At 40.9% G+C, this 26,132-nt stretch overlaps 1 protein-coding gene across 2 annotated transcripts in view; it reads right to left on the reverse strand.

Annotated features, from left to right (window-relative positions):
• LOC308289636 (glutamate receptor ionotropic, kainate 1) overlaps nt 1-24,076 on the reverse strand; it is a gene marked incomplete at both ends in the record, with an annotated part of 35,439 nt that extends 11,363 nt beyond the window's left edge. For both annotated transcript variants that reach the window (XM_080731374.1, XM_080731373.1), the window contains 5 exons: nt 666-719; nt 1,772-1,953; nt 5,545-5,802; nt 6,248-6,415; nt 23,992-24,076. In XM_080731374.1, the coding sequence (XP_080587500.1) occupies nt 666-719; nt 1,772-1,953; nt 5,545-5,802; nt 6,248-6,415; nt 23,992-24,076 (747 nt within the window). The remainder of the gene's footprint in view (nt 1-665; nt 720-1,771; nt 1,954-5,544; nt 5,803-6,247; nt 6,416-23,991) is intronic.
• Between the last annotated feature and the right edge of the window lie 2,056 nt (nt 24,077-26,132).

Consider the following 26,132-nt stretch of genomic DNA (forward strand, 5'->3'; position numbering starts at 1 on the left):
CGCACTCTACAACGTCACGCCCACTGCACTCACTTCACTGAGCACACACCCGGTGCACATTTCCGAACGCACCCCTGATATAAATAACAAGGTCCACTCTGCTGGTGCACAAGTAGGCCATACATGGCCACGAGTGCACAAGGAGCAAGTTGAAACCTTGACAGAGTGCAGTCTAGTATAACTCTTGAGAGACTAGTAAAATGTAGCTGTTTTGCACTGTTTAGGTGGATGTGCTTATAGATCAGCTATTTTCACCATTTCTAAAAAGTTTTGAAAATCTTTGAAAATGTTAGAACATTTTGAAATCTTTTGAAAATGTTCATGTGTAAAATCCCCCAAAATATGGATGCTCGGTTGAAAGTGCTTAAATTTATATATATTATATTTTTGATAGTAGCCGTGTAAAAAACACACTTGGGCTTTAAAGTGGCTAAAGATACCTCATTTACTCAGCAAGGGTAAAAAGGACTCTTGATAAAAAATAGCATAAGATATCTCAAGATAAAGGGCTACTTCATTAACACAGTGAAATGTGTAATATTTTGCCAAAATACATTAATCAAATGGACTAATGCAGGGTGCTTCCCTTGAATTAAATTACTTCTAAATGTACAATAGAATAGGGAAAGTTTGGAGCAATAGTTTGATGCAGACCATTTGCTTACCAGTGAGGTGAAAAAGAAGTGGTAGTATTCTGTCATCATGCCCATGGACAAGATCTGGAGTAGAAACATAATAAACCATATTCACACAGTGGCAATTTAGCTCTTAAGTCATATTTGAGTTGCAGACAAGGTGGGGTTTCCCATCCTCCTCCAACTATGATGTAAGAGCAAAATGTCCATGTGAATGTGGTCATTGGAGTGGTTCAGTTTTCTCTCTGACTGAACATCGATACCATTGTTCTCTTCCAGCCAGCCTGAAATGACAAAACCCTGCCTGGGACCATCCATCCATATCTATGTCCATACAAGCAAGTTAGACATTTAATACATTCCTTGAATTTGTATTATGTGCAGGCCCGTCGTACAGATTTTTGGGAGGGGGGTCAAGATCAAAGACCTGGGCCCCCCCTCCACGTGGGTTTTTCGCCCGTGCAATACGGGGTTTTTTAAAGTAAAAAAAATGTTAAAAACAGTTCTACACGGCGGCAGAACCATTTAGGCTTAATATAATAGGGTTTATATAAAGCATGATGTCTTAATCTTACCTTGGGAGAAAGTTCTTTCACAGTCATTCAAATCTTTCCTACACAAACTAGACAGTCCCCCCCACCATAGGGCCCCCCCTTTCCGGGAGGGGGGACAACAGTACTCTTTGCCCTATCGGCGGCCCTGATTGTGTGTGTGTGTGTGTGTGTGTGTGTGTGTGTGTGTGTGTGTGTGTGTGTGTGTGTGTGTGTGTGTGTGTGTGTGTGTGTGTGTGTGTGTGTGTGTGTGTGTGTGTGGCAGGCATTACTGAGCAGCCGAGTCTGTAAATGTCTCAATTTACTAATTTTTGTGTGGCAATTCCAATTAATCTTAGATACAGCCTTTGGTTTTAAATGTGTATGTCTGGCTAGGAAAGCTGCTTGGATTTAGAAATGAACACAGGATTTTACAAGAAATTGAATTAGTCTAATCTTGAGAACAGTAGATATTAAACATAAATAAATGCCCAAACAGCACTGTATGAATTATCCAAAGAAGAATTCAAATTGGATATCAGAGGGACGAGAGCAGATGTCAATTAAAATGTGTTAGTTGTAATGTAGAAACCCTATTCTGCTCACCTGCTTCAAAACACCAGCTGATGTTTGATAAGTGCAGTCAAATATTACATAGAACTCTTTCCCCTTCTTCATCTCTTTCAACAGAGGACGGGCATCTTTACTCCCTGTTGGTAGCTGCCGGATCTTGATTTTGATGTTGAATCTAGATGGAGCTTTGATCAGCTCTTGTAGACGAATCAATCCTTAATTTAAGAGAACATTAAAAATGTGTCTGGTTAACATGAACATTTCAAAAACATTTGTTTGTTTCATTTCTTGGCAAATTACATTGCACATACTAATCCTCTTTTTAATTTAATTGAACCCATCCTAACCATTATGGGAAGTGTGCAGCCACTGAGCAGCGCTGGGGACCAGCTCTAAGGTCAATCCCTTGGTCAAGAGCACTGGGAGGAATATACTATGCACGTAACATGCATGTCACAAACAGACGGACGCACACACACACGCGCATCCACACACACACACACACACACACACACACACACACACACACACACACACACACACACACACACACACACACACACACACACACACACACACTCAACAAGGACAACAACAACAAGGACACACGGACGGACAGGGGTGAAAACATAGGCCCTCGGCCTGCCGGAGACAAAAAATAAAACTTGTGAGTTTAAGCACCCATTTTCACTCAAAGGACCACACTGAAAGCTTATTGCGACCGTCAGGTTACTATCAGTTACTATCAAAACCTCCACCGGCTGTCAGTCAGTCAGTCTATCTGTCATGTCATGTCACGTCACGTCACACTTTTCCCTTTCTCATATCTCCGTCACCGTTGCCCCTATCCATGCCAAACTTTGCACACACACTCCTTGGCTGCCAAACCACAACCTCCATCCCTCATTTCTCACATGGCCCTCTTCTAGTGCCACCACGAGGCTGATTCTTGCAAAACACATTTTTGGATACTGCTCCTACAAATTTTGCCCTAAAATCACGCAAATCGGTACACAGTATGTCTAGAGTCAAGTCATCAACATGGATCTGTCACATTTAGCGCCACCATCAGGCCGTTTTTTAAAAACTAATTTTTGGACACTGCTCCTACAGATTTTGCCCTTAAAATCACGCAAAGCGGTACACAGTATGTCTACAGTCATGTCATCAACATGGATCTGTCCCATTTCCCATATTCCCTCCTGATTGCCTACCATTGCCTTCTAAAGTTTGTGTATGCGACCTGACGGTCGCTTATCTCCCAATTAGGGAGTCTTACTGGTTCTACATCTCTCTGTCCTTGAGAGATGACAGAATATCAGAATCAGCTTTATTGTCACATCATAGGTTTACAGAAGTAAAGAAGTGGGTAAAAAATTATTTCCATGCATAGCTCCCATTGTATTGTTATTTCCATAGAAGAAAGAAAGGGAAGAAGAAGAGGGGAAGGGGGAAAGGAAAGGAGATCAAACAGGAAAAGAAACCAAAAGAAAATATCTAATTATATGACCTTGACCTTAGACCTTTTCGATCCAAAGCATCTCTTCGGAACAGCCTGCTGATCATTCCCACCAAGTTTCATAAAACACACCCACTTTCAAGTTATTTTGTATGTATGTAAATCTTCTTTGTAACCAATTGCTCACATGTTAGTCTTTATACATGGTGTTGGTATTTCAAAATACTATTGGTGCACTATTATGACAATGAAATACTTAGCTAGTTCCTTTTTTCCCTTTTTTTTTTTTTTTTTTTTTACCTTGAATTAAATATGTAGGCTACCCTGCCCACAATGATACATGCATCATGGCAGGGTTTTGTAATCTCTCCTGTCTGTGTGTGGCAGATTTTCAGGAAAGTTGGTGGGAACTGGGAATCAAAAGTAGGTATGTTTTGGGTTGAAGAGTTCAAGGTCACATTCAAGGTAAACAATTACATAATCTGGCACTTGGGGTTAAGCAGGTTTAAAGTTGCTAGCTACCCACCGCTGCAGAGATTAAAGGTTACAAGGGGAAGTTGGAATTGGCGGAACGATTAAATTGGGAGAAAGAGGAGATTAAAAAAAAACTATTTTCTCCCCTTTTAACATAATTGGGCATATCTCAAGATTAGGGTTAACAGAGAGAGAGAGAGATGAAGAGCAAACAGGCAGGGTTTGGTTTGCACCCACAAGTGTTTTATTTGACCTTGATACCAAAAATAAATGAACCCAGATTAAGTGCATTTAGACTCTAAATGGATTAGAGCATCCGGACTAGGTCTTGATTGTTACACTTGCCATCCAAAAACTGTAAATCCTCTGCAATGAGCTCATTCACAGTAGCAGGCCTAGAAACTGTGTGTTCTGTTTGTTCATATAATTAAATGAAAAGTAAACATACATATGTGTCAGTTTATATCCAGCGATTGTATTATTTTTATATAGTATGTGAGTATGTGTACAAAGAGCTTGTGATAAGGCAAATCCACAAATGTCAACATAACCCATTAGGTGAGGTCACATAATATGCTGAACAGATGTGTCTAGGGAAAACCATGCAGTACCATAATCAGACTAAAGAGGACATGCAATAATCCTATTACACCTTGGAAGGATTTTCATATAGCCTACTACCGTATATCATTGCTGTCGGGTAGAAACCTTGTATCTCCAATGTTTCAACTTCATAAATGAATGCCCCACTACTTCATCATACAAGAGTGTAGTACAAAAGTAGAGAATACAATGCGGCAAAACGCCTCGCTCAGATAATACCGCTCCGATATTACCGCTCCGATATTTCACAAAATGACATTCTACAATCGACTCTACAAATCAACTGTGGGATGATTCGACTGAAATTATTTTTTAATGTTTGCATAATAAAACAGCACAGTCAGTCATATAAAATGTGATGTGCACATTTGTATGCACAGTGATGTGCACATTCGAATTGCCTAAGAACTGAGAGCAAGCATATTTTCTAGGACTGGGTTAGATGAACGAGGTTATTAAAACATTTGAATGATAGGGAGCTTATTATAATTATATTTTTGAAAATGTTCTTACAGTACAATCACTATCCTTCTGCATGGCTTGGCCATGTCTAAATTAGGAATAGAACTGTGCTGTATAGCTGACAGAATCACCATGTCCCCCTGTAACCTCAGGAGCTCTGTTCCAAGAACCAGCTTTATTGGGCGAGCTTCAGTGACAGTCTTCATGGATAATGTATGACTAAATGACAGTCATCCTCGGAGGAAAATAATTTGGGCAATCCTTCTTAACTAACAATGAACATGAGACTCTTCAACAACCCCTTGACACAATAGTTAGCTTGCCTTGCACACATCCAAAGACACAGCAGATAGACACAGCAATAACTTGTGACATAATAATAATATATGTGCGCACGCACACACATAAATGCCAATCTATGCAGTCTTCAATCATGCAGTATAATGGTTCCTGTCTGTGTTTGAACCAATGCTGTAATGAGAGGGTGAAGTATTTGTATTCTTTTCAGTTGCTTTGACACTTGCATTTCTCTGTGGCATTAATAAAACAGACCACATCTCATCTAAGCTCATCATCCTTGAGCAAGCCACTTTAACCCCTAACAGCCGCCCCTATGCCCCCATATCGAAGCCACTTGAGTAAAATCTGTAAAACCACAAAAATACTCCCTTTACTTAATTCATATTCAGTTGTACAAAATATCACATGCCAAAAACATCTGACGTACAAGCTCATAATGCGCTGAATCGGGTCGCGTTGTAAGCTTGTAGATCGTTTATTTTCATGCATAAATCGCCTTTTCACTCACCAGTAGCATCCTCATACACAACGGTGACTGCCTTCCATTTGTAGTACTGCACAATGTCCAACACAGCCCGACTTATGTGTGCATATTCCGGATAGAGGTTGATGAAGAAGCTGTCCCTGTTGTCCACTGCAGGGTGTTTCCAGCGGGTCTGTATGTGGGGCACCTCCAGGGCATTACAAATAGATTGCACCGCACTAACCGAAGAGCTGTGAGAGGGGCCAAATACCGCTCCAACGCCCAGGGCCAACTGGTCACAGGCTAAAGTAATGGGATGGACAGAGCAGAAGGAAAAAATTATAACTAGCGGGCAGGTCTGTGTTCGAAACCACATACCGGTACTACATACATGTATTACTACTTCAGCCTACTATTTAGTATGTAAGTACCAAGCAGTAGGATTTCACTTCGGACACACTGAAAAGTAATTACTAAATAATAGTATGTTAGTATGCCATTTTGGATAGGGCTGCATCCAAAATCCCATGCCAAATTATTTTTTTTGTACGTCGGAAGTGAACCCTACTGCTTAGTAGATACTAAATAGTAGCCTGAAAATAGCATACTGTGTAGTAGGTAATACATTATGTGGTTTGGGACACAATCTAAAGCCTTTACCCAGCAGATAATGTGTCATGTTTTGCACTAATATTTAATAATCTGCTAAACTAAAGGAGCAAGAGAACAACAATAACATCTTCCTTACCTCGTCTCGAGGCCTCAAAACTGTCAAACAAATTTATTCTCTGTATGTCATAGGTCAAGGTGGTGTTTGGCATTAAGGTGCGGTTCCTGTTTATGTTGGTTACAGCAAATTTAAAGGCCAGTTCATCCAAACTAATGGGCTCATTCTCAAGGGTCTCAAAGATACCCCCTGTAAAGAGAAAAGAAAGGGGTTTGAGGAAAAGAGGAGAAGAGTCACGTTAGTTGATTACTGTACATTCAACTCCATTAAAGATCTTTTTTCTTTCTTTCTTTATTTAAAATTCTCTGAGAGATCATTGAGGGAGACCCTCATTTACAATGATGCAGAGATTACACAGAAGAACAAAGATATCATAATAATATTGACAACAATCAGTTAAAGCAGTTGCATACAGGTAATGAATGGTTATTAAAAAACTTCCTGAATTCAATTATATCACTATTTATGGCACAGGTTCTATTATGTTCAAAAGGTTACATAATATTACCAGGAATTCAAAGCAGGTCTACATGTATTACATAACATGCATTGAATGACAATATATTTACACTTGTTTGACCTTGACTGACTTCGCTTTATTTGAATATCACAAGGCTGCACAATAATTTTTTTATCATAATATGCTTCTGATGTGAAGAAAAAGGAACACTTCATACATAGTGCAGCTATTCAGTTGAAAGAAATCACACCTAGTGTGAAGTGAGCGGTGATATATACAGTATTTTCCGGACTATAAGGCGCACCGGACTATAAGGCGCACTGTCAATGAATGGTCTATTTTCAAACTGTTTTCATATATAAGGTGCACCGGACTATAAGGCGCACATAATAGACGCTACTGTTGCGTTATGCATCCAACAGATGGAGCTGTGCTAAATCTTTCATTCATTTAAACACTTCACCTTGCCAGCCTGCCTCAAATACTCTTCTGCAAAGACGCTTCCATGCCGATGACCCTTGTAGAACATACTGTATTTACTTCCACTTTCCTTAATATCCAAATCTAAGCCTGTGCACTATACAGGACTGCCACAGAAAACATCAAATGCATGAATGCAGTATGAAGCAGGCCCTAATATGTTACCATATTGGACATACATGTCCATTGTTGTGTCTTATCAGACATGGGCTATAGCTAGGGTGACCATATTTTCAGCCACTCAAACCGGGACGCAAAACACTGTTGCCTAAAACTGGGACCCTAAAAGCAATGCGCACGTTACCGTGCACGCGCGTGCCCATTCTCTAACGTCCGTGCACGCGCACACACGCACCGCAGGGTTGCAAACAGGCAGTGAGTGATTGACAAACAGGCTCAGTGTTGAATTCAGACACGCAATGAATTTGTTCCTTTTTTCTGATTGGTTAGGTGAGCATGTTTTCATGAAAAGAACATGATAAATGTCTATGCAACCACTGAAAACAGCTACTATTATTTTAATTCTGGACGAAAACCGGGACAATTTTGTAGTGAATGTTGAAAACCGGAACATATTAGTGTTTTAGAGATATTTGTTGGGACACCGGGACACGTAGCTTGAAAACGGGACTGTCCCGGGTAAAACGGGACGTCTGGTCACCCTAGCTACAGTATAGCACAACAAACGGTCAAACGGTTAACCATGAACATTTTTGTTCATTTCTGTTGTCACAGTCTTGTGGCCCCTGACTTCAAGTCATTTTACAATTGTGTCCCGCTGCCTAATCTAGTTGCTCTACGTCCTCCTGGGAGTCAGTACGACAGCAATTACAACACAGAAATGTGGGGAGGAATCAATTGGAATAACGACAAAACTGGGGAGAAAAGGGGAGAAAATATACACTGTAGTTACAAATAGAGGGAGATGACATGTGATGGAAAAAACTAGACTAAAAACTCACGTTGTTCTTTTTTATGTTGATGTGCCAGTGAAAATGTAGCGATAGGTTTTGTCAAGTCAGACTCAAGCTACCCAGCTACAAGGTGAAAAATAAATACTTGAAAGCTACATCAATATGAAAATCGTGACTATATGCTAGAACAAACTGATATGTGAGATCAGATAATTCACCTGAAGGAATGATACTGGGACAAATTATCCAGTCTCTTTATTGCTTTATTTTACATTTTTAAAATCTGCATGTGAGAGAGAGAAATGAATTTGTTTACAAACTCACTTGTAAACCTGTAAAGTTGCCATTTGGGGTTATCATTTACTTGGCTCATGAATCTAAAGGTCTCAGGGCGACACATGCTGTGCACATCTGTACTGTACCTGTGAGTGCGCGTGAAAGAATTACCGGCCACACGACCATTACACCACTGGTAACATGTTATCATGCTGCCGTGTTACCATGTTACCAAGACGGCCCTGTGACAGTCACAGACCGTCAAATCTACATGTTGCTGGCTTGTAGATGCAGTATAAATGTGGCTTTTTAGTAGCCTTTCCAGGCATGTCATCCACCTGTGCAAACCCCATTCAACACTTACAAAAAATGAGGCGTTGCAGTTGTGTGAATATGCTGATGGTCAATGGCTGTGCGCAAGTTCAGATCAATTGCTCATGCCACTGAGGAGAACCAGGCAGAACGGACAGGTTTTGATGAGAGAGAGGATTCCTTATTAAATAGTAGGATAGGATATAGAATATCACAGAGTACTACTGACCTGGTAGGATATAATGAGGATGCATGATAATCCCTCCTGTCATGGGACAGGGGTAGGCTTTGGAGATGTGGTCTATGGATTTTTATGGGTCCCTTCATTTTTTTTTCATACATTTTGTTTTTAAATTATTATTATAAAAAAATCAAAAACATTACTATTTTCACTAGTTTGGTTCCCGGGCAAATGTTTAATTTTTCTTTTGGGTCTCGAGCTAAAAGGTTTGGGAACCACTGGTCCATGATGCACTGGCCCAGGAGTATACCTACCAGGGACAATAGTCACTGATGTCATAACTGTGTTATACGTAAGCAATTTACCCCGAGTGAGAGGACATTATGCTCTGATAATGTCCTGTGTTAGGGTGTTATCGGACGAGGCGAAGCCGAGTCCGATAACACCCTAACACAGGACATTATCAGAGCATAATGTCCGACCCCGAGTGGTAAATAGCTTTTCTACCACTTTTTCCCTTATACATGAAAGAAAACACATAGTTGTAACTTGCAAGGATCTTAAGTTACAATCATTATTGCCTATAAAACTTCCGCGAGACAGCAGATAGTTCCACCAACAACATCTTCTACTCACCAACAGATGGCGCCAACTCCATACTAATCCATGCGTCTAGCTTACAGCTAAGCTAACGTCAGTTAGAAGTACCGTTCCGGCCGTAAATAGAGGCTGTTCGCTTCCAGAAAGGCATAGGTTCAGAGAAAAGGGGCTTTAAAGTTGGCGGATTGCATTGGATCCAAATAAATCGGCGACTATAGCATGCACGTTAGTGAACATAGGACCGTTGCCACGGTCATTTGTTGGTTGGGGGAAAGGTGTTCCGACTACCTCCTGAAGTCCCCGGATGTACACTGAGGCTCATTGATCTCGGACAAGTCCTCACACAACTTTGCGGCAGTAGTTCTCTCATAACCTCCGGAATTTAGCCAATCAGAATCCAGTATTTGAACACGTGACTCGAAAAAGTGGTAGAATCTAGATTTCATTCTGCTAGTTGGCCACCCTCCACCAAAAGTTCTGTGACCCACTTTGAGTCCCAACATACAGTATAGTTTATTAGTCACTGGTAGGGTGCAAAAAAGAAAGGGTTTTATAGCTCCATCATTTATGGCTGCATTATAAAAGAAAGAAAGAAATCAAGATGGGCAATACATCAAGTTCTAAATGAAGCCAACTCTATTGCCCCACTTAACAGGGTTCAATAAGAACAGATTTACAAAATGTTCAACTGAAATGAACTCAAATTAACTCATCTCAGCTGAAAGGATACACCAAGGCCATATGAGGATACAGGGACTTACAGTAACAAACTCTTGAATGGACAAAATATTATGTGGCACCAAGCTACAATATCGTCACTGTCGGGCAGAAACCTCGTATCTCCAAGTTTCACGTTTGTATGATTTTTCGCTAAGTAAAGCCCTGCTTCATCATACAATGCCGTCGCAAAAAAGTAGTGAAAACACCAGATCTACAAGCACACAACGCCTAGTTTAAAATGATAAATACAAAACAAACGGTTTTGGACATACAAGGTTTCCACCCGACAACGACGATATATTATTTACAATATGTAAAAAGAAGTTAATGCAAACAAAAGTCTAATTCAGCCTGTTCCATCCAGAGATTATACATACATACACATACATCATTGTTCTTTCTTTTTTTGAGTAGACAATCTTTTTTTTACACCCTTTTTCAGTTTAGTTGTTAGTTGTTATGCCAATTGATTCCTCACCAGACACATTTCTGTGTCTGTTCTGTGCATCCTACTGACTCACCTACCAGTGAGGAGCCCCTACCAGGAGGATGTAGAGCCTTCGTCCTACTCCTCCCGCCCAACACTACCAGCTGACATGTGCCGCCCCAGCCCAAAGGATTACGTGCAATGACCAACATCCACACCCAATTGTGTTCATATAGCCAGATAAAGCTGGATGCGCCACAGTGGATTCAAACCCACAACCTCGGTGGTGGTGGGCAGAGACTTTACCACTGCCACACGAGCGCAAGTTAATACATTCCAATAACTTTGGCCTATATGGCAGTTTATGCCCCAGTTAACAGTTTATGCGCATAATGGATTATTACCATATTATTACCACACAGTTTATCATCTTTAAATCTTGTGTGGTTGGTGATCACAATCCACAGATGACATTGTCCCCCGATAACCTCAGATGTGTCTTGTGCAAAGAGGTTGTTTTCTTTATCTCCTTACAGAAGTGGGGGCTGAGAGAGGGGGCCGCTACAACTTCAGCAACTTCAGCTGAAGCAATTAGGTATCACATACAGTGCATAAGATTATTTAAAGCACTCTATGAGCTGTTAAGCACAATTTACTTTAGAGATTAACAAGGCAATGAATGGACTTTTTTATATACTTATTGTATACTGTATGTACAATGAAACCGGAAAACATAGTATGCATCTGACACATGATCAACTCCTGCTGAGGTAAGATATAACCATAAAACCATGTTTTTTTCACATTGAGGAAATACAAGGGAAACACATGAAAATTGCTAACCAGTGGATGTAAACTATGAGCACAGAACAGGTCTGTGTCAAAATGTTATCTCAAAATATGTTTCTCTTTAAACACAGTCAGTTCTCAGTCAGCTATGTGTGCCAGGGTTACCGGGAGGGGGAGGGGGGTGGGGGGGTAGTGAAAGGCAGCGTGGAGAATGAGAAGATAATTCTGAAACCCGCCCAACTCTTAATCCGCTGTGGTGCTCCAGAAAGATGATGGTTATAGCATGCCATGGCCAGCAATATGGTCATATATGACTCTCACCATGCACAAGCAATACATGCTGCTTTACATTTCAGTGACAAAATGCACCATGACAAACATCAGGATTAAATGCAGGAACATGCTGGATTGACGCCACCTGCGTGGTATGACCGGAACAGTGTGACATTCAGTGTCTATAATTATCCCTGCACAATATGCACCTGCATGTCTATTTCACCCACCTCTTTCAAATATGAATCATAATACAACACACTGTATGTGTCCTCATTGATAGGATGTGTGAAATATAAACACAAACTGTGCTCTCCCTACAGCCTGTATTCACTAAGTGCACATCAACCCAAAGCCAGCCTTGTATCAGATAGACAAAGACATTAGTGTCACTGTCATGAGACTAATATGTTTATATACATGCAGAAAAACACCCAAATCAAAACATGACGAACAGCTTGAAAATCAGGTAATAGCACTTCAAGATCTACGGTATACACAGAGACTCTGCTATCAGAGACAAAACTAATAAAATGATCTTTTTACAGCACTGCCATTTTCACAATAGAGAATCAATACGTGCATTAACCAGAAGCATAAATCATATTGATGCTATTTCAGTGCTGCAAATATTTGCAGGGGGATATCGTTGGAATAATGACGCTGACAGGCAACTGGCAAAAGGTTATTGTACCTTCTCTGCAGAATTGCTTGTGAAATTGAGATTGATTTTGAAGGCAAAAAGAGGTGTAAAAAAAGCTCCCCTTGAGACTTGGATTGTGAATGACCTTTTTCTTTAGTTTGGCAGCATAGCCTCCAACCCCAAACTGAGAGTGCCTTGTCTGGACTCCCCGGTCTCTATAAGCATGCTTGAAAGTGCCAATCCTAATAATGGTTACTAAGCTTCAGTGAGCAGCTGCTGGGATGTGTTAAAGTCCTTAATTCTATTCATTGGAATATGAAATTCTCTGGAGAAAACTTCCTTTAAACGATCCACAACCATATGCATTACGTTTGCCATCTCCTTTGTGAAAGGGACAGACAACATCAAGTGATTTATTTCCAACCCATTCAAAATGATTGCTTGCTTCAAGTGATACATGATACAAAATATATAGGGAATGATTGGAAGCCAGATATTGAATAACAAACAAACATTACAACTACTGATAGGATGAATGTTCAATTTTGCATAATCCCTTGGCCTTGGCTGATTATTAGAGGGAGTTGTATACAACGCAGGTTCAGCAGTGGAGACCACCCCCTGCTCATCACATGCACTCCCTGCTCACTATAACCTCATCACAGTCACCTGCACTCTCTTATCAGCAAATCCCTGTCTGTGAGCTGTCACTTTGTCTTTACTGATTTTGTGGTTGAACAGTGCCCCCATCCACCCCAGCTAACTCCTTCTCCTCACCCTTCTCATTCATTTTCTTTCTATATTTTTTCCAGGAACCCAGCGGGCAGTGTCGGAGCAGAGACGACCACTCCCCGAGCGAGCATCGATGGTCGTCCACTCGGAGTCTCGCGGTTCCCGATCCTTCCCTTATCCATCCCCTTTTTTATTCAGGTGTGGTCTCTGACTCTTACTAGTGAACTAGTGATCATATTAAGCAAATCCTTTAATCTCCACTGAATTTGGTATGGGCACACACAAGTTGTCTACAGCCTAACCCAGTGTTTCTCAACCTTTTTTCCTGCATGGGCACACTTTTCATGTCCCAAGAATTCATGGGCACACCAACCATAATACTGGTGTGTAAATATCGTCACTGTCGGGAAGAAACCTTGTATTTCCAAGTTTCAAATATGTAAGTTTCTTCGCAAAGCAAAGCCCTGCTTCATCATACAAGGCTGTCGCACAACAGTAGTGAAAACACAAACAGCAGATCTGCAAGCACACGCCTTGTAGATCACACAACGCGAGGCGTTGTGTGCGCTGTGCCTCGGCTGTTTTCACTAGTTTAAATAATTTTTAAAATGATAAATACAATACTGGCTTTCAAGCAGTTTCAAGGGGCACACTTGACCCTTCTCCGGGGCACACCAAAGGTCCCCAGGCACAGTGGTTGAGAAACACTGCCCTAACCCACTTGCTATTCTACATAATGTTAGCTACTGTGTATTCAAATAGCCTAATGACAGCCTACAGTTGACCTACACGCCTACTAAATGAAATCTATGAGTCTCGCAAAGTAGTGTACCAGATAAATTCAAAAGAAAAGGCTATATAAGGACAAACAGTAGCCAAACTGTGCTGAAGTCCTCTCACAAGTCCATTTAATCCCTTTCCTTATATAGCTTGCAAGGTTGCAAATATACCCAGCAGTATAGGAAAGTACACTTGTCTTTCCTGAGCGTCTATAATTTATATTTAAAGTGCAAATAACTTCTACATTTCCAGAGAGGGACCTCGGGGATTCAATGTAAAGACTGTTGATCCAAGCAATCAATGCTTGCCCACATCAGCAAAACTCCTCCCTGCAAAGAAATCCTTTCTAAGCTTAAGTATTGTCTGTCTTTCCACAGGCCATATCTGACTAAAATGCTTGTTAAGCAGTATAATAATTGTATGCTGTAGTACTATATCTACCAGTAAGACTCCCTAATCGGGAGATAAGCGACCGTCAGGTGAGATGTATACACAAAGAGGGCTGTAAGTGCCATTGGTTCCTGGGTGTAGGGGGACGTGTAGACATAGTGTGTACCGATTTGTGTGATTTTAGGGCAAAATCTGTAGGAGCAATGTCCAAAAAGGTGTTTTGCAAGAATCGGCCTCATGGTGGCGCTAGAAGAGGGGCATGTGAGAAATGAGGGGTGGGGTCTCCGCGTTGCCTTGGCGGACGAATAGGTACCGGCCCCGGCTCTCCCGGACGCTCCTAGCCCGAGTTACGGCATTTTATGTGAGCTGCAGTGGAGGGGGTCCTCCACTGGGGGCGCCACCACTTTTGCATCCGTTCTGGAGCACCAGGAGTCGGTGGTCCCCGGGAATTCCCCGTGAGCAGCCCTGTTGGGGTGGTCATTTGGTAATTTTTGCACATTTGGTCATTTTTTACATCTGGGGGTCCCCCAGGGACCTGGGGGTCCCTGGAGCTCCGGGGGTCCTTGGAGGTTGTAGTTTGGCAGGCAAGGAGCGTGTGTGCAAAATTTGGCATGGATCGGGGCAACGGTTGCGGAGATATGAGCAGGGCAAGAGTGTGACGTGTGAGGTGTGACAGACAGAGGGACTGACAGTTTGTGCAGGGTTTGATAGTAACTGCGACCTGACGGTCGCAATAAGGAAATGTTGTCTCGCTTGTGAAGCATGCAGTCTAGTTTTGAGGCCCCAAAAATTATCTATCAAGACTTTGCTATAGATCTGAGGAGTTATTTTCAATTAGATTAATATTTATATTTTTGACAAAATGTGGTAGGCACTGCTGTGTTACAAAGGTGAATGCCGTTAGACTCGTTACCCAAGAAATTAATGGACTGAATCCTGAAATACAGAAACCTAGAAATTAATAGATTATTCAAGCCCATAAGTACTTAAAAGGGAATACCACTCATTTTCAACATTGAACCATATACCTTAGAGCTGTTGTGTGGAAATAAGCCCTCTAGGCCAGGGGTCCTCAACATTTTCAGGCCATTGAGGCCAAGGACCCCTTAGCTGAGAGAGAGATGAAGCAGAGACCCCCAGATTCCATATAGTTTCATCGTTTGACAGCACAATTTACTTCTTTATTGCACAGCTGCTCTGACATAACTTGTATATTCAATTGTATTTGTTCCTAGTGAACTTGTATTTGTTAAATGAATGACCTTTTTCATTAAGGAAAGGATTCTAAATAAGCCTTTTGGCTTCTTCCTCTCCTTGCGCAGTATTTTGTATACTCAATATGTATTGTTCTATTTTTTTATAATGTGCTAATAAACTAAACTAAACTAATCATTAGTGTATTTTGGATTCATGTCAATTTGTTTTATCAGATATGTACCGGTAACCTTTCACTCTGTACTTAGTGTGCTCTTTTTTCCCCTCTACACCAAACCTCTTTGCTGAAAATAGCCGATCAAGTGGTTAATATAAAAAAGGAGAAAAAGGTTTCTATCACAAAAAGATTTGAAGGACCCCCTGTTGAAGACCACCGATTTTACAGAAGAAGTCGGAAAGTGTCTGCTGCCGACAAGCTGCCGACGGGTCCTCGTTGGCCATTGGTAGTGATGAGGGGGGTAAACTCTACTGTAGAGTGGACCTCTAGTCTGCTACTGGTGCAGAAGCAAGCCTAAATAAGCCAGAGGCATTTGCCCGTAGCACATTTGAACTAGATGCCATATTCTCAATCTCATCTCTCAATTCCTGTACCAATCGACCAGCTCCAAAGCAAGGCTAGCACTAAAACGTTTATGTTTTCTTCCAAGCTGAGAGTGTTGCCACATTTGCCAGATTCTATGAGGTCAGGTCTATGAAAACAAGCCCAAAAGAAGCGACCAGTTCGTTTCACCACTCTATTACAACAGCTATTTTCAAAAAATCTTGAAATCATAGAAGGACATAGTGAAAAGTGGATGGCATCTAGCTGACCTTTGGGTTGAGGTGAGCAGGGGAGGACAAACTATCACCAATACCAACTGAAAAGGTTCTGTCTTCTAAAGTAGGACGTGAAGCATTTTAAGGCTGTTTCCTGAATGCCAAGTCCATGTTCAACTTGTGATATCAGAATATTGGGGTCGACCATCTCGAATGCAGCGCTGAGATCGACCCGTATTAAAATAGCACTGTCTCCTAAGTCAGCAGTTATAATAAATAAGTAATTTGTAACTTTTAACAGAAAATATTCTGTGCTTTGGTGTGCTCTGAACCCAGACTGGAGAACTTCTACGGACTGTGTTGTCATTGGGAAAGGATTGTATTTGGTGAAATACAACATTCTCAATACCTTTTTACAGGAAGAGTAATTAGTGTGGTTGCCCAACAGGGGCAACACACTATACTAGTGCTTCTTTCTTTCTTTCTTTCTTTCTTTCTAGATAAACAATCCAAAATATAAATAGGCAATTCACATGAAATTCTGGCTATCCAGACTATAAATAGTCTTTCTTTCTAGATAAACTATCCAGAATATAAATAGGAAATTTACTGGACTATAAATAGGTAAAGCCTCACATGATTAGTGTTGTTGCAACCACACTCGCAAATTCCCAGAATTGTATTCTTTGTAGTTTAGATCTCGATCTGAAATTGTTGAGGACTGTAAGGTCTGCACATCTACAGTAAGGCATAAGACTCTTTTAATTCCTCCAAATATTTACCACGCAATGGACAAGAATACTTATATTAAAGCTTTCTTGGCTTCTAAGACTATTAACCACTGACTATACAGTAGATCCCCTTGACAATTCCCCTTTCCCTCTACTCCAAAGCAATTATCAGAAATGTACAAGCTCACAATTTGTTGTATTGTGATGCGTTGTTATTTTGTAAACCTGCTATGTTCTCCCAGAAATAGGGAGCTGGTTAAACAGCTCAAAATCAACACTGTAAAATCTTTAGTGTTAATTAAAGTCACTTTATACTCTCTCTGAGTGAAATTAACACAGGACTTTACTGTCAACATTCTTTTGTGCGACCATAGGGATTATGGCTAACTTCATTCTTCCTTTCCATGTTATGGCCAGAGAGAGAAAACCAACATTCAAGAATAGAACCCATTTTTGATCATGGAGCTGATAAAGCAGAGAATAAGCATTTCAGGCATTCTGTTTGCAAATGACATGTGGATCGATGTTCCCACTCAATTGGCTATTAGCAAGCAAATGAGCAAAAAGATGAGAAAGCCAGACCTGCCTAGGGCAATTTACGCTTTTGTGATAATACTTAGGGGTGGTAGTACTGTATGGCTATTAGTTTAATTCCAAGAGTGTAAAAATGGAGACGTAAGGTGTAGCAATCAGTGTGTGCCCTCCTCTTGATCCACTTTAGAGTGCATAATGCATAGCCTATAAGAAATACATGAGTTATGTTTGCAGTTCCCCAAAATAATTATCTCATCAGCACCTTACTAAATTGTTAGCTCAACTTTTTTTCCCCAGAGGATGATCCCTTCCTCTACTTTAAGGTTGATGAAATAGAATAAAACAATCTGAAATTCGACATAATTCATTAATTGCATTCTAATATAATTTTCAGCATCATTGAATCTCACCAAAGCCTTAATGGGCTACGTGATAGTTTGTTTAATAAGAACAGGACATCATACAAAATATTCTCCTCATGCTGCTATAGCTTTTGCTTTTTATAATTTCATAAAGTTTTACTTTTATAATAACTTAAATATACCTTAAAGGTATGTTTCACTTTCAAACATGTTTGGGGTAATTTTAACGTCTACTCTGGCTTTTGCGATCACCCCAGACAGTTTTTAAGTTGCTTGATTCAGTATTTAGAAGTTTTATATTAATTTGATCTGACACGCCCCCTTCTTATACAAACCCCATGTATGTAACTTCAAACTCCATTTTAACCAAGTTAGATTTGTTTAAAACACCTGTCCTTGGTTCTTTTTTTTTGTATTGTTTCCAGGCGACACACACACACACACACACACACACACACACACACACGCACGCACGCGCGCACGCACGCACGCACGCACGCACGCACACACACACGCACGCACACACACACACACACACACACACACACACACACACACACACACACACACACACAGTGTGTACATTTTAGCCTAGTACCTAGTATGGGTGTAATATTTATTCTCTTCTGCATTAGCATTGTCATGTCAGGACGATAGGCATAGACTCTATGGGTTAGGGTTAGGGGAACTAGCCATAGCCATAGAGGAACTATAGGTCAGGACACAGATTCAGTAGAAATGAGGGACCGTCCAGCGTCTGTCAGCAAATAAATTCCCCAGGGTCCTGTGAAGCAAAGTCCTATGAGGTGGCCTTACCATTTACAAATCGTTTTATAATATTATAGTAGTAATAACTGATATAATGTCAGTTTTTACTGCCGTACCGCTTCCAAGCCCGGTGCGGACCGACGCGGACCACCTTGCCCCTCCACAACGCATCAGTGAAACCGCTTTTACCGAGTTGCAAATACTCGAAAACAAAGATGATTTGCTTGAAACACACATTTACATATGGTCGCAACCTTCACTTAAGCTCAAGGTCCCCTAAGCTGCCCCGTTTTTCTTTTTTCCCTTTTTATCTTTTCTCTTTCTTTTTTTCAATTTCTTTTCCCACGATTTTGAAACCCGTTTTTTCACAAGGTGTCAATTGCCTAAGCTGTAATCCTGGGCTCTGCTCTCCCTCTGCCAACCTGGGGAGGGCCCAACTGAGCTCATGCTTCCTTCAGTGCATGAGGAACGAGCAGGCCACTTCTTATCACCTGACAGGGGGAGCTTCCCCGGTTGGACGTAGCGCGTGGAAGGAACACGTTATTCCAGCCTGTTCCATTCCCCTCCATCAGGCTGGCCAGGGGGAGGCATTATAGAGATCAGGATTACTGCATGTTTTTGACAGCGCTATAGCGCTGACGACTGCGCCACCATGCCCCCCACGCTACCCGTTTTTAGAAAGAAATGTTTTGGCGACCCAATTTAAATCTCCTGCGACCCACCCGTGGGTCGCTACCAGTGCTTGGGAAACTGTGGTAGGATCTGAGCTTTTGATTGCTTGTGAGTTTGGCCTTTCTTCCTGCAGAGTTGGTAATCTACTTCCCTATAAATTATCTCCTCAATCCAGCTTGAGCTAGTTCCATCTGTCTAGTGCCAGGAAGGTGCAAGAGCAGACATCTTCTTTGTAAATTAATACAACTGATGTGCCATCACCAGACATGACTGAACATGAGCTAGACACAGGAAGAAAGAAAGGCCTAACTTTCTCAAGTGTGATCTTCTGAGGTGCCAATGTTCGCAGGTTTCTCAATTAGTCTGAACAATTTCTGTGACTATGAGGGCATCTCCGGCCCCCCGGCCCTCCTAGTGGTCTAAGCAACCGCATAGACTGCCTCTGCCAGCGGCCGGCACTAAGCACAATAAGCACTAAACAACATATCACCAAGAAATACAATACATGGGGTCCCCACCACTGTACACAGAAAACCATCCTATCAACGGTGCAGTTTGTTACATGCAGCAATGGCTGAGGGGACAAAACTCCTGCTAAAACAAATCTTTTCCCACTTCTGATACATCTGTCTGTCTGTGTCCCTTTTATGCCCAATATGGAGATCACTCATGTCAACAATATAATATAATGTCATAGTCATATACTGATGTCAGCTGACTTTGCACACACTGCACACAAACTGAAGTGGAAACTGAGCTACTCTTCCTAACTGCCTGTCCACTGTACCAAGACATCTGAGACAAATACTTCCCACAAATCATAACCACCCACGGAGAGTTTGAAAACATGACCAATGATGAAAAACTCCCATACCTGCTGGGTGAAGTAAAACAATGTGCAAACACAGCAGCAAGATTTGTGAGCTGCTGTTATAGGAGAAGGCTATCAAATGGAACCCAGCCACCTTAAAAAACATTGTATATATCCCTGCTCTGCCTGCACGTAACCTTGACGCATGAAAACGGTTACACTCTTTTCACCTGTACATATTTTTTTCCGATTGTATTGTATTGTGTACACTTCTGCTTTGGCAAGGTAAACGTATATGTTTTCTTATGCCAATAAAGGCCTTTGAATTGAATTGAAATTGACTGGCCTCATACATAATATGACAATGGGTATACTGCAGTAAGTAGCCTACACTGACAGTGAGTACGAGTACGCTGACAACTGGTACAGCGAGTATTGCATAACCAAGGGTCATGCGTTCCCAAAACCAACAGCCATCGGCCTAATTAGTCGAATGTCATTTTCCAGCATTTAAAATGATCTGTTACCCTGTCTTTAAGTGGGCAACAGTGAGCCATGACCCTAGTGGCTCTGTACAATCATAATTATACGAAGCAACACCTTTTAAGGACAAGGAGCACAATGACGTAGTGTTTTACTTTCTCTACACCCTAATCCTGGTCCAGTTCCCAGTGGCAGCCCCCACCTCCAGCAGCAGCACCACTTCAACCTGGCCTCGTGCCAGAGTGTGAAGGCGGTTCTAACCACCCTACTAGCATCGTTTGATGTGGAGCACTGAGAATTCTCTGTTCCAGTGATTGCCGCTAATGCCCCGGCACCAAAACATTTGAGAGCGAAAAGCATGGCAGGGTTGCTATCAAGTCACAATATTAGGAGAATCCAGCCTTGTATAACCACAATTATATTTTACCCCTCAATAGGGCAATATACACTAGACTCGAGTCTAGTGCAGTGATATTCAACTGTTGGCTCGTGGGCCAAATCTGGACCCTGGGGAGCTTTCTTGTGGCCCCATTCCTGATTCCAATGTAAATATTTATTACTTTAACTGTTTTGGTGCGAAGGGAGCTGTCCAGCCGCCACAAAGGTGCAACTGCTTCATTATTTCTGCCCAATTCTGCCTTATTTGTTAAACATGAAGAAACATACTGGCGTATTGAAAGCCATACTTGAGTAAAAGTACAAATCTTTGGTCACTACAGTATAAGTCTTCCATAAGAAAATCACTTGGGTCAAAGTTTTATAGTTCACATGTACTTAAAAAAAAGTATCTGGTGTTATAAAGTATCAAAAGTAAAAGTACAGTATAAAGACCCCTTCATTGAGAAACAAAACAGACAGAAATGTTGTCTACTTCTACTGCTTCTGTACTTCTCACTACTTTCAGAATGATTTCAATTAATAGGTTAGATTTTTTTCCTTTCTTTTTTTTTTTTACCATACTGCCTACTGTATTTATAATTTATAGTTTTATATATAGTTTTCAGAGGGTGTTGTCCATTACATCAAAGAAATAATTCTCCATCTGCATCAGTGATGAGATGTTGTTGCCTGCAAGTACCATACTGTATGCTGAAGATAATTTCTGCATTTACCAAAAAGAAAGTTTGGTTGTTGAAGCGCTTGAGGGTGGAGGAGTACCATTATTACCAAACCCAGTGAGAGGAGTGGGTGCCAAATGTCAGTCACAATCCACAAATGAAGCCTGTGTTTCCAAGGCTAGTCACAATCTGATGCCAATGCTTGCAGAGACAGAACATTTTAATTGAGCAGAGGCACACACACACACACACACACACACACACACACACACACACACACACACACACACACACACACACACACACACACACACACCATATGGGAGAGATTATGAGTTTGAGGATCAGGAAGAAACAAAGATTAGGTGGCCTCAGAGAGTGATATGTGATTTAGAAAGATTAACAGTGGGCACCCGCTGAACTACTGGTCCAGGCACATACAACTTAGGCATGGATGCCTGGCGCGGTGCCGGTTCGATTCCCGATCCGGACGTGTGTCACTCCCCCCATTTCTTGTCAGTCTACTTACTGTCCTATCATACCCTGCTAAAAAAGATGTTTTCTATAATAAAACGTCTTTTTAACTATGGCCTTCCCTGCCAGACGTCTTCTGGACGTCTTTAAAAAAAAAAAAAAAAAAAAATGTTTGTTTACATTTGAAGAAAACATAAGGGCTGCCTTCTCCTGAATGCCTGAACGGATTTCCAAGCGGATTTTTTTGTTTGAAAGCTGTGAAAAGCATGCACATACATAGTGCATGATCTGTGCACGAATGTGTGCACCAGCGTGCACACTATTTTTTTAACCCTTTGTTGGCGAAACGGCAATATAAGAGGTCCCACTTTAAATATGGCACCGACTGAGTTAAAGGCATAAAAGCCCCCCAAAAAAACAAATATATATAAAAAGAAAGATTAACAGTATCATAAAGATCAGGGGATGCTGGCCTATTAGCTTTCAAAGTTATGCAATGACAAGAGGCGGTGCTGACTTTTTTTGTTATAACCTTGAGAAAAAGAGGCCAACACTGTTAACTTAACTCTGGGTTATAAGTGGATAAATGAACACTGAGGGCTTTACTGTGTAGTGTGTACTGTAGGCTCTGTTGCCCAGGGACACTGATCCTGGCAGTGAGTCAGACAGCTGTATGACATTTGTGTGACGCAATCCTCAAATGAAACAAATTGTAAATTACAGGTAGAACTATCTAGGGCAGTGGTTCTCAACCTGTGGGTCGGGACCCCCAGCGGGGTCCCCAAATTATTTTGGGGGGTCCCCAGATGATTAACTTAATGTGCAACATTGTTTTCTCACTCAACAGTACACAAACCAACATAAAGTTTAAGTGTATAGAGGGTATCTGCACATTTCCAAAGTGACATGACATTTTTTAAATATTGGCCAAATTGTCAAATATTAGAGGCAGAAATTGTGAAAATAGCCGATCTACATGCTCACAACGCCTCGCAACGCGAGGCGTTGTGAGCATGTAGATCTGCTATTTTCACAATAGACCGTGTTATACGAAATGTAATGCCTCAACTCTTAGTGCTTGTCAGGGTGGGGTCCCCAGTTAAAATCATATTATTTTGGGGGTCGCGGCCTGAAAAGGTTGAGAACCACTGATCTAGGGTGTCATCAGATCATTTTGGACACTTTTTTTTTTTACAAATTGCCACAATACCATAAAGAATGATCTCATAAGTTATCAAGGATCTCTGCAATATTTCTGTATTGACAATACAGTAGTTGTAAAGTGCACTTATAAATGACAGACCTTCAAACACACCAAGATCCTTCTCTCATGTTTACTATGTCCTAGTTTACATGTCAACACCCTAATTGTAAATGCATACACAGTATCATTAAAATACAAATGTTGACATTAGCTCATTCGGACACAGTCCAGTAGGCTACTGTTGGCATATTATTTTGTGTAAAATAAATAGACACATGCAACATTTTTGTCATCAATGCTATTTACCAATTCACAGGTTATGGTCCAAGTTAGCTAGCCACCTGTAGGCCTAGCCCAACTTGTGCATTCAATCTCACTTTTTGACTTTCATCAGGACCACATTTAGCCTGTACTACTTTTCTCCACACAGAACCTGGGCTGTGTGCATCGAGGTCATGCATCGTAGCCTACTGGCCTCCCTCACATGGTGAGTCACACCTGTGTGGGACTTTTAAAACACAGACTGCAGTGAAAGAGAGAACATGACCTAGTGAAAAATGAACAGCTGAAATAGCTTTATCTAATATGTGGACACTTGACAAAGTGCCAGAGTTGTATCCAATCATATTTGAATATTTGCACTGACAGACAACAGAAAATATCAATTTTGCATTAAAAAGAAAACGAAGCTGATAGCCAATACACAATACGTCCACTTACCGATTCTAAGGACTTGCTGCGAACTGAGACAAAACTCCGCCGTGAAGTATAGCAGGGACAATAACAGTCCCTTCCTTTTCTCCATGGTAGGCTAGTCGCTCCAGAGTCCAATTTAACATTGATATTATTTCCACCTTGTTTAATTCATGCTGATAACTTGCCAGTTCTTGTATCCACAACGAACACGTACAACCACATCTTCCTCTCACACATTGTGGTAAGAAAAGGGGAAAGAAAAATAAACTATATTGATGATGAACCTCAAAATAACTCCATTCTAAACTCCCAAAGCAGGCTATATTATGTCCCCCATCAATGCATATCTACTTGTAGTAGTAGTAGTAGTCGACATTAATGAAGACGACCGTGCGCGTCCCTCTAGTGCAGCGCGCGGCCACACAGCTGATCCACATCCGTGGATGCGTCCTGAAGATTAACTTCAAATCTGGCCAACATTCGACCTCCACAACGTCTTTGCTTTAACAACCCACCGAGGAATGATTAATCTCTGCTCCAGTCCTGATGGAAACGCAGATGTACTGTTGTAGCCCAATCTTCTGACTGGTGGGTGACTGACACGGTGACACCATACAGATTAACTAGGCTAGTTCAACTGTGTAGGCTATCTGCCGCTGCCCAATTAAAAAGAAAGAAAGAAAAAAAGCCCCCCAAAAAGCAAAGTAACCTTAAAAGGACTCTAATTTCTTGAAGTAGTTAGGAGGAAGGAGCAGGAGGATGTGCTCACTTAGTGTTGTAAATTATGTTTTAAGCTGACGAATGGGTATTCAGGGCATATTTTACATAATATGGCTATGGGTATGGGTAGGCTGCAGCTGACTACAAATTGAAGAGCATGAATAGGTTTCTATTTGTCGTCCTCACCATAATAATAACTAGCCTACCACAGTTAGACAGAAATAACAACAACAACACATCTTCCAATGATTTAGATACATCTATTTTATTATATAGGCCTATAAATAGGTATTGTGTATCATAGTCCATAGATGTAAAAGTGTTATAAAGTGTTATAAGGCGTCATCTCTAATAATTAAATGCACGGGACCATAAAGAACCTGTAACCCAAGACCAAGGTCTGTTCAGGACAGATCATTCACTGTGTTCTGTGGTGCCACCTAGTGGTGAATAATGACTGTGGAATGCTGCCGGCAATGATCATGAGCTTAGACTGGCCACCTATGATGACAGATGATGAATGATTGGTTTATGAATGTTGAAGTATATTCCTTTTACTTCAGTCCTTCGTGTTATTCATCTAAATACATTTAAAGACCATATTTACAATACAGTGTTAGCAGTCCATAGTTACAGGTATCATGATATCACTGAGGAACTATACACCTGTATTCATTAACAAATGGGTGAGAAAGTGTGCAGGGCACCACTTTCTAGCTAACACACATTGGAAGGCTTAAAGTTTTAACACATACATCTTTAGCTCTAAAAGCTTAAAACCACACCAGCAAGTCTCCCACTGTGGCCAGCTGTTGCACCTGGGGATACAAACCTTACCTACATCTGTTGTTCTAGATCTTTCAATTGTGACCTTTATCTTTGATGACAGGATACATTACATTTTCTGTCTGGGCCAACTTGTTGGGGAAGATAATTTGTTATGGGAAAGGACACTCATACCTGCCAAGAAATGACGCAGGCCTGTGTCACACTGTTTACACTGACAACAGTGTCTAGCAGCGTACATAAAAAAGCACAAAGTAAAAAAGAAACACACATGTTATGACATTATGTTTTACAATGATTAGAATGTTATTTTAAACTAAAGATACTACATAATAACATTCACATTATTTTAGTTTGATAATTAAAATAAATAATGTTTTCATTAAGTGGATGACATACACACTTGGTCTAAATGAAAGGAAAAAAAATCACAACTCTGTGTTACAATCACTGGTATCTTTATCAGATTCTCAGACCTGAACCTGAACCAGATAAAGTTCCCAGTGTTTTTGAAACATTATTATATTAATGTCAGAAATACATTTTGTTTTTGGAGAAACAGAGTTTTCAGTTATAAGTCAAATCAACCTTTGATGATTCTGGGTAAAAGCAGTCTTTGATGCTGTTAAGTTCAATTAAAAAATACACTTCCCATTTTC

Source organism: Nannobrachium achirus (genome assembly GCF_963921795.1).
Source record: "Nannobrachium achirus genome assembly, chromosome: 8".
Lineage (NCBI taxonomy): Eukaryota > Metazoa > Chordata > Actinopteri > Myctophiformes > Myctophidae > Nannobrachium > Nannobrachium achirus.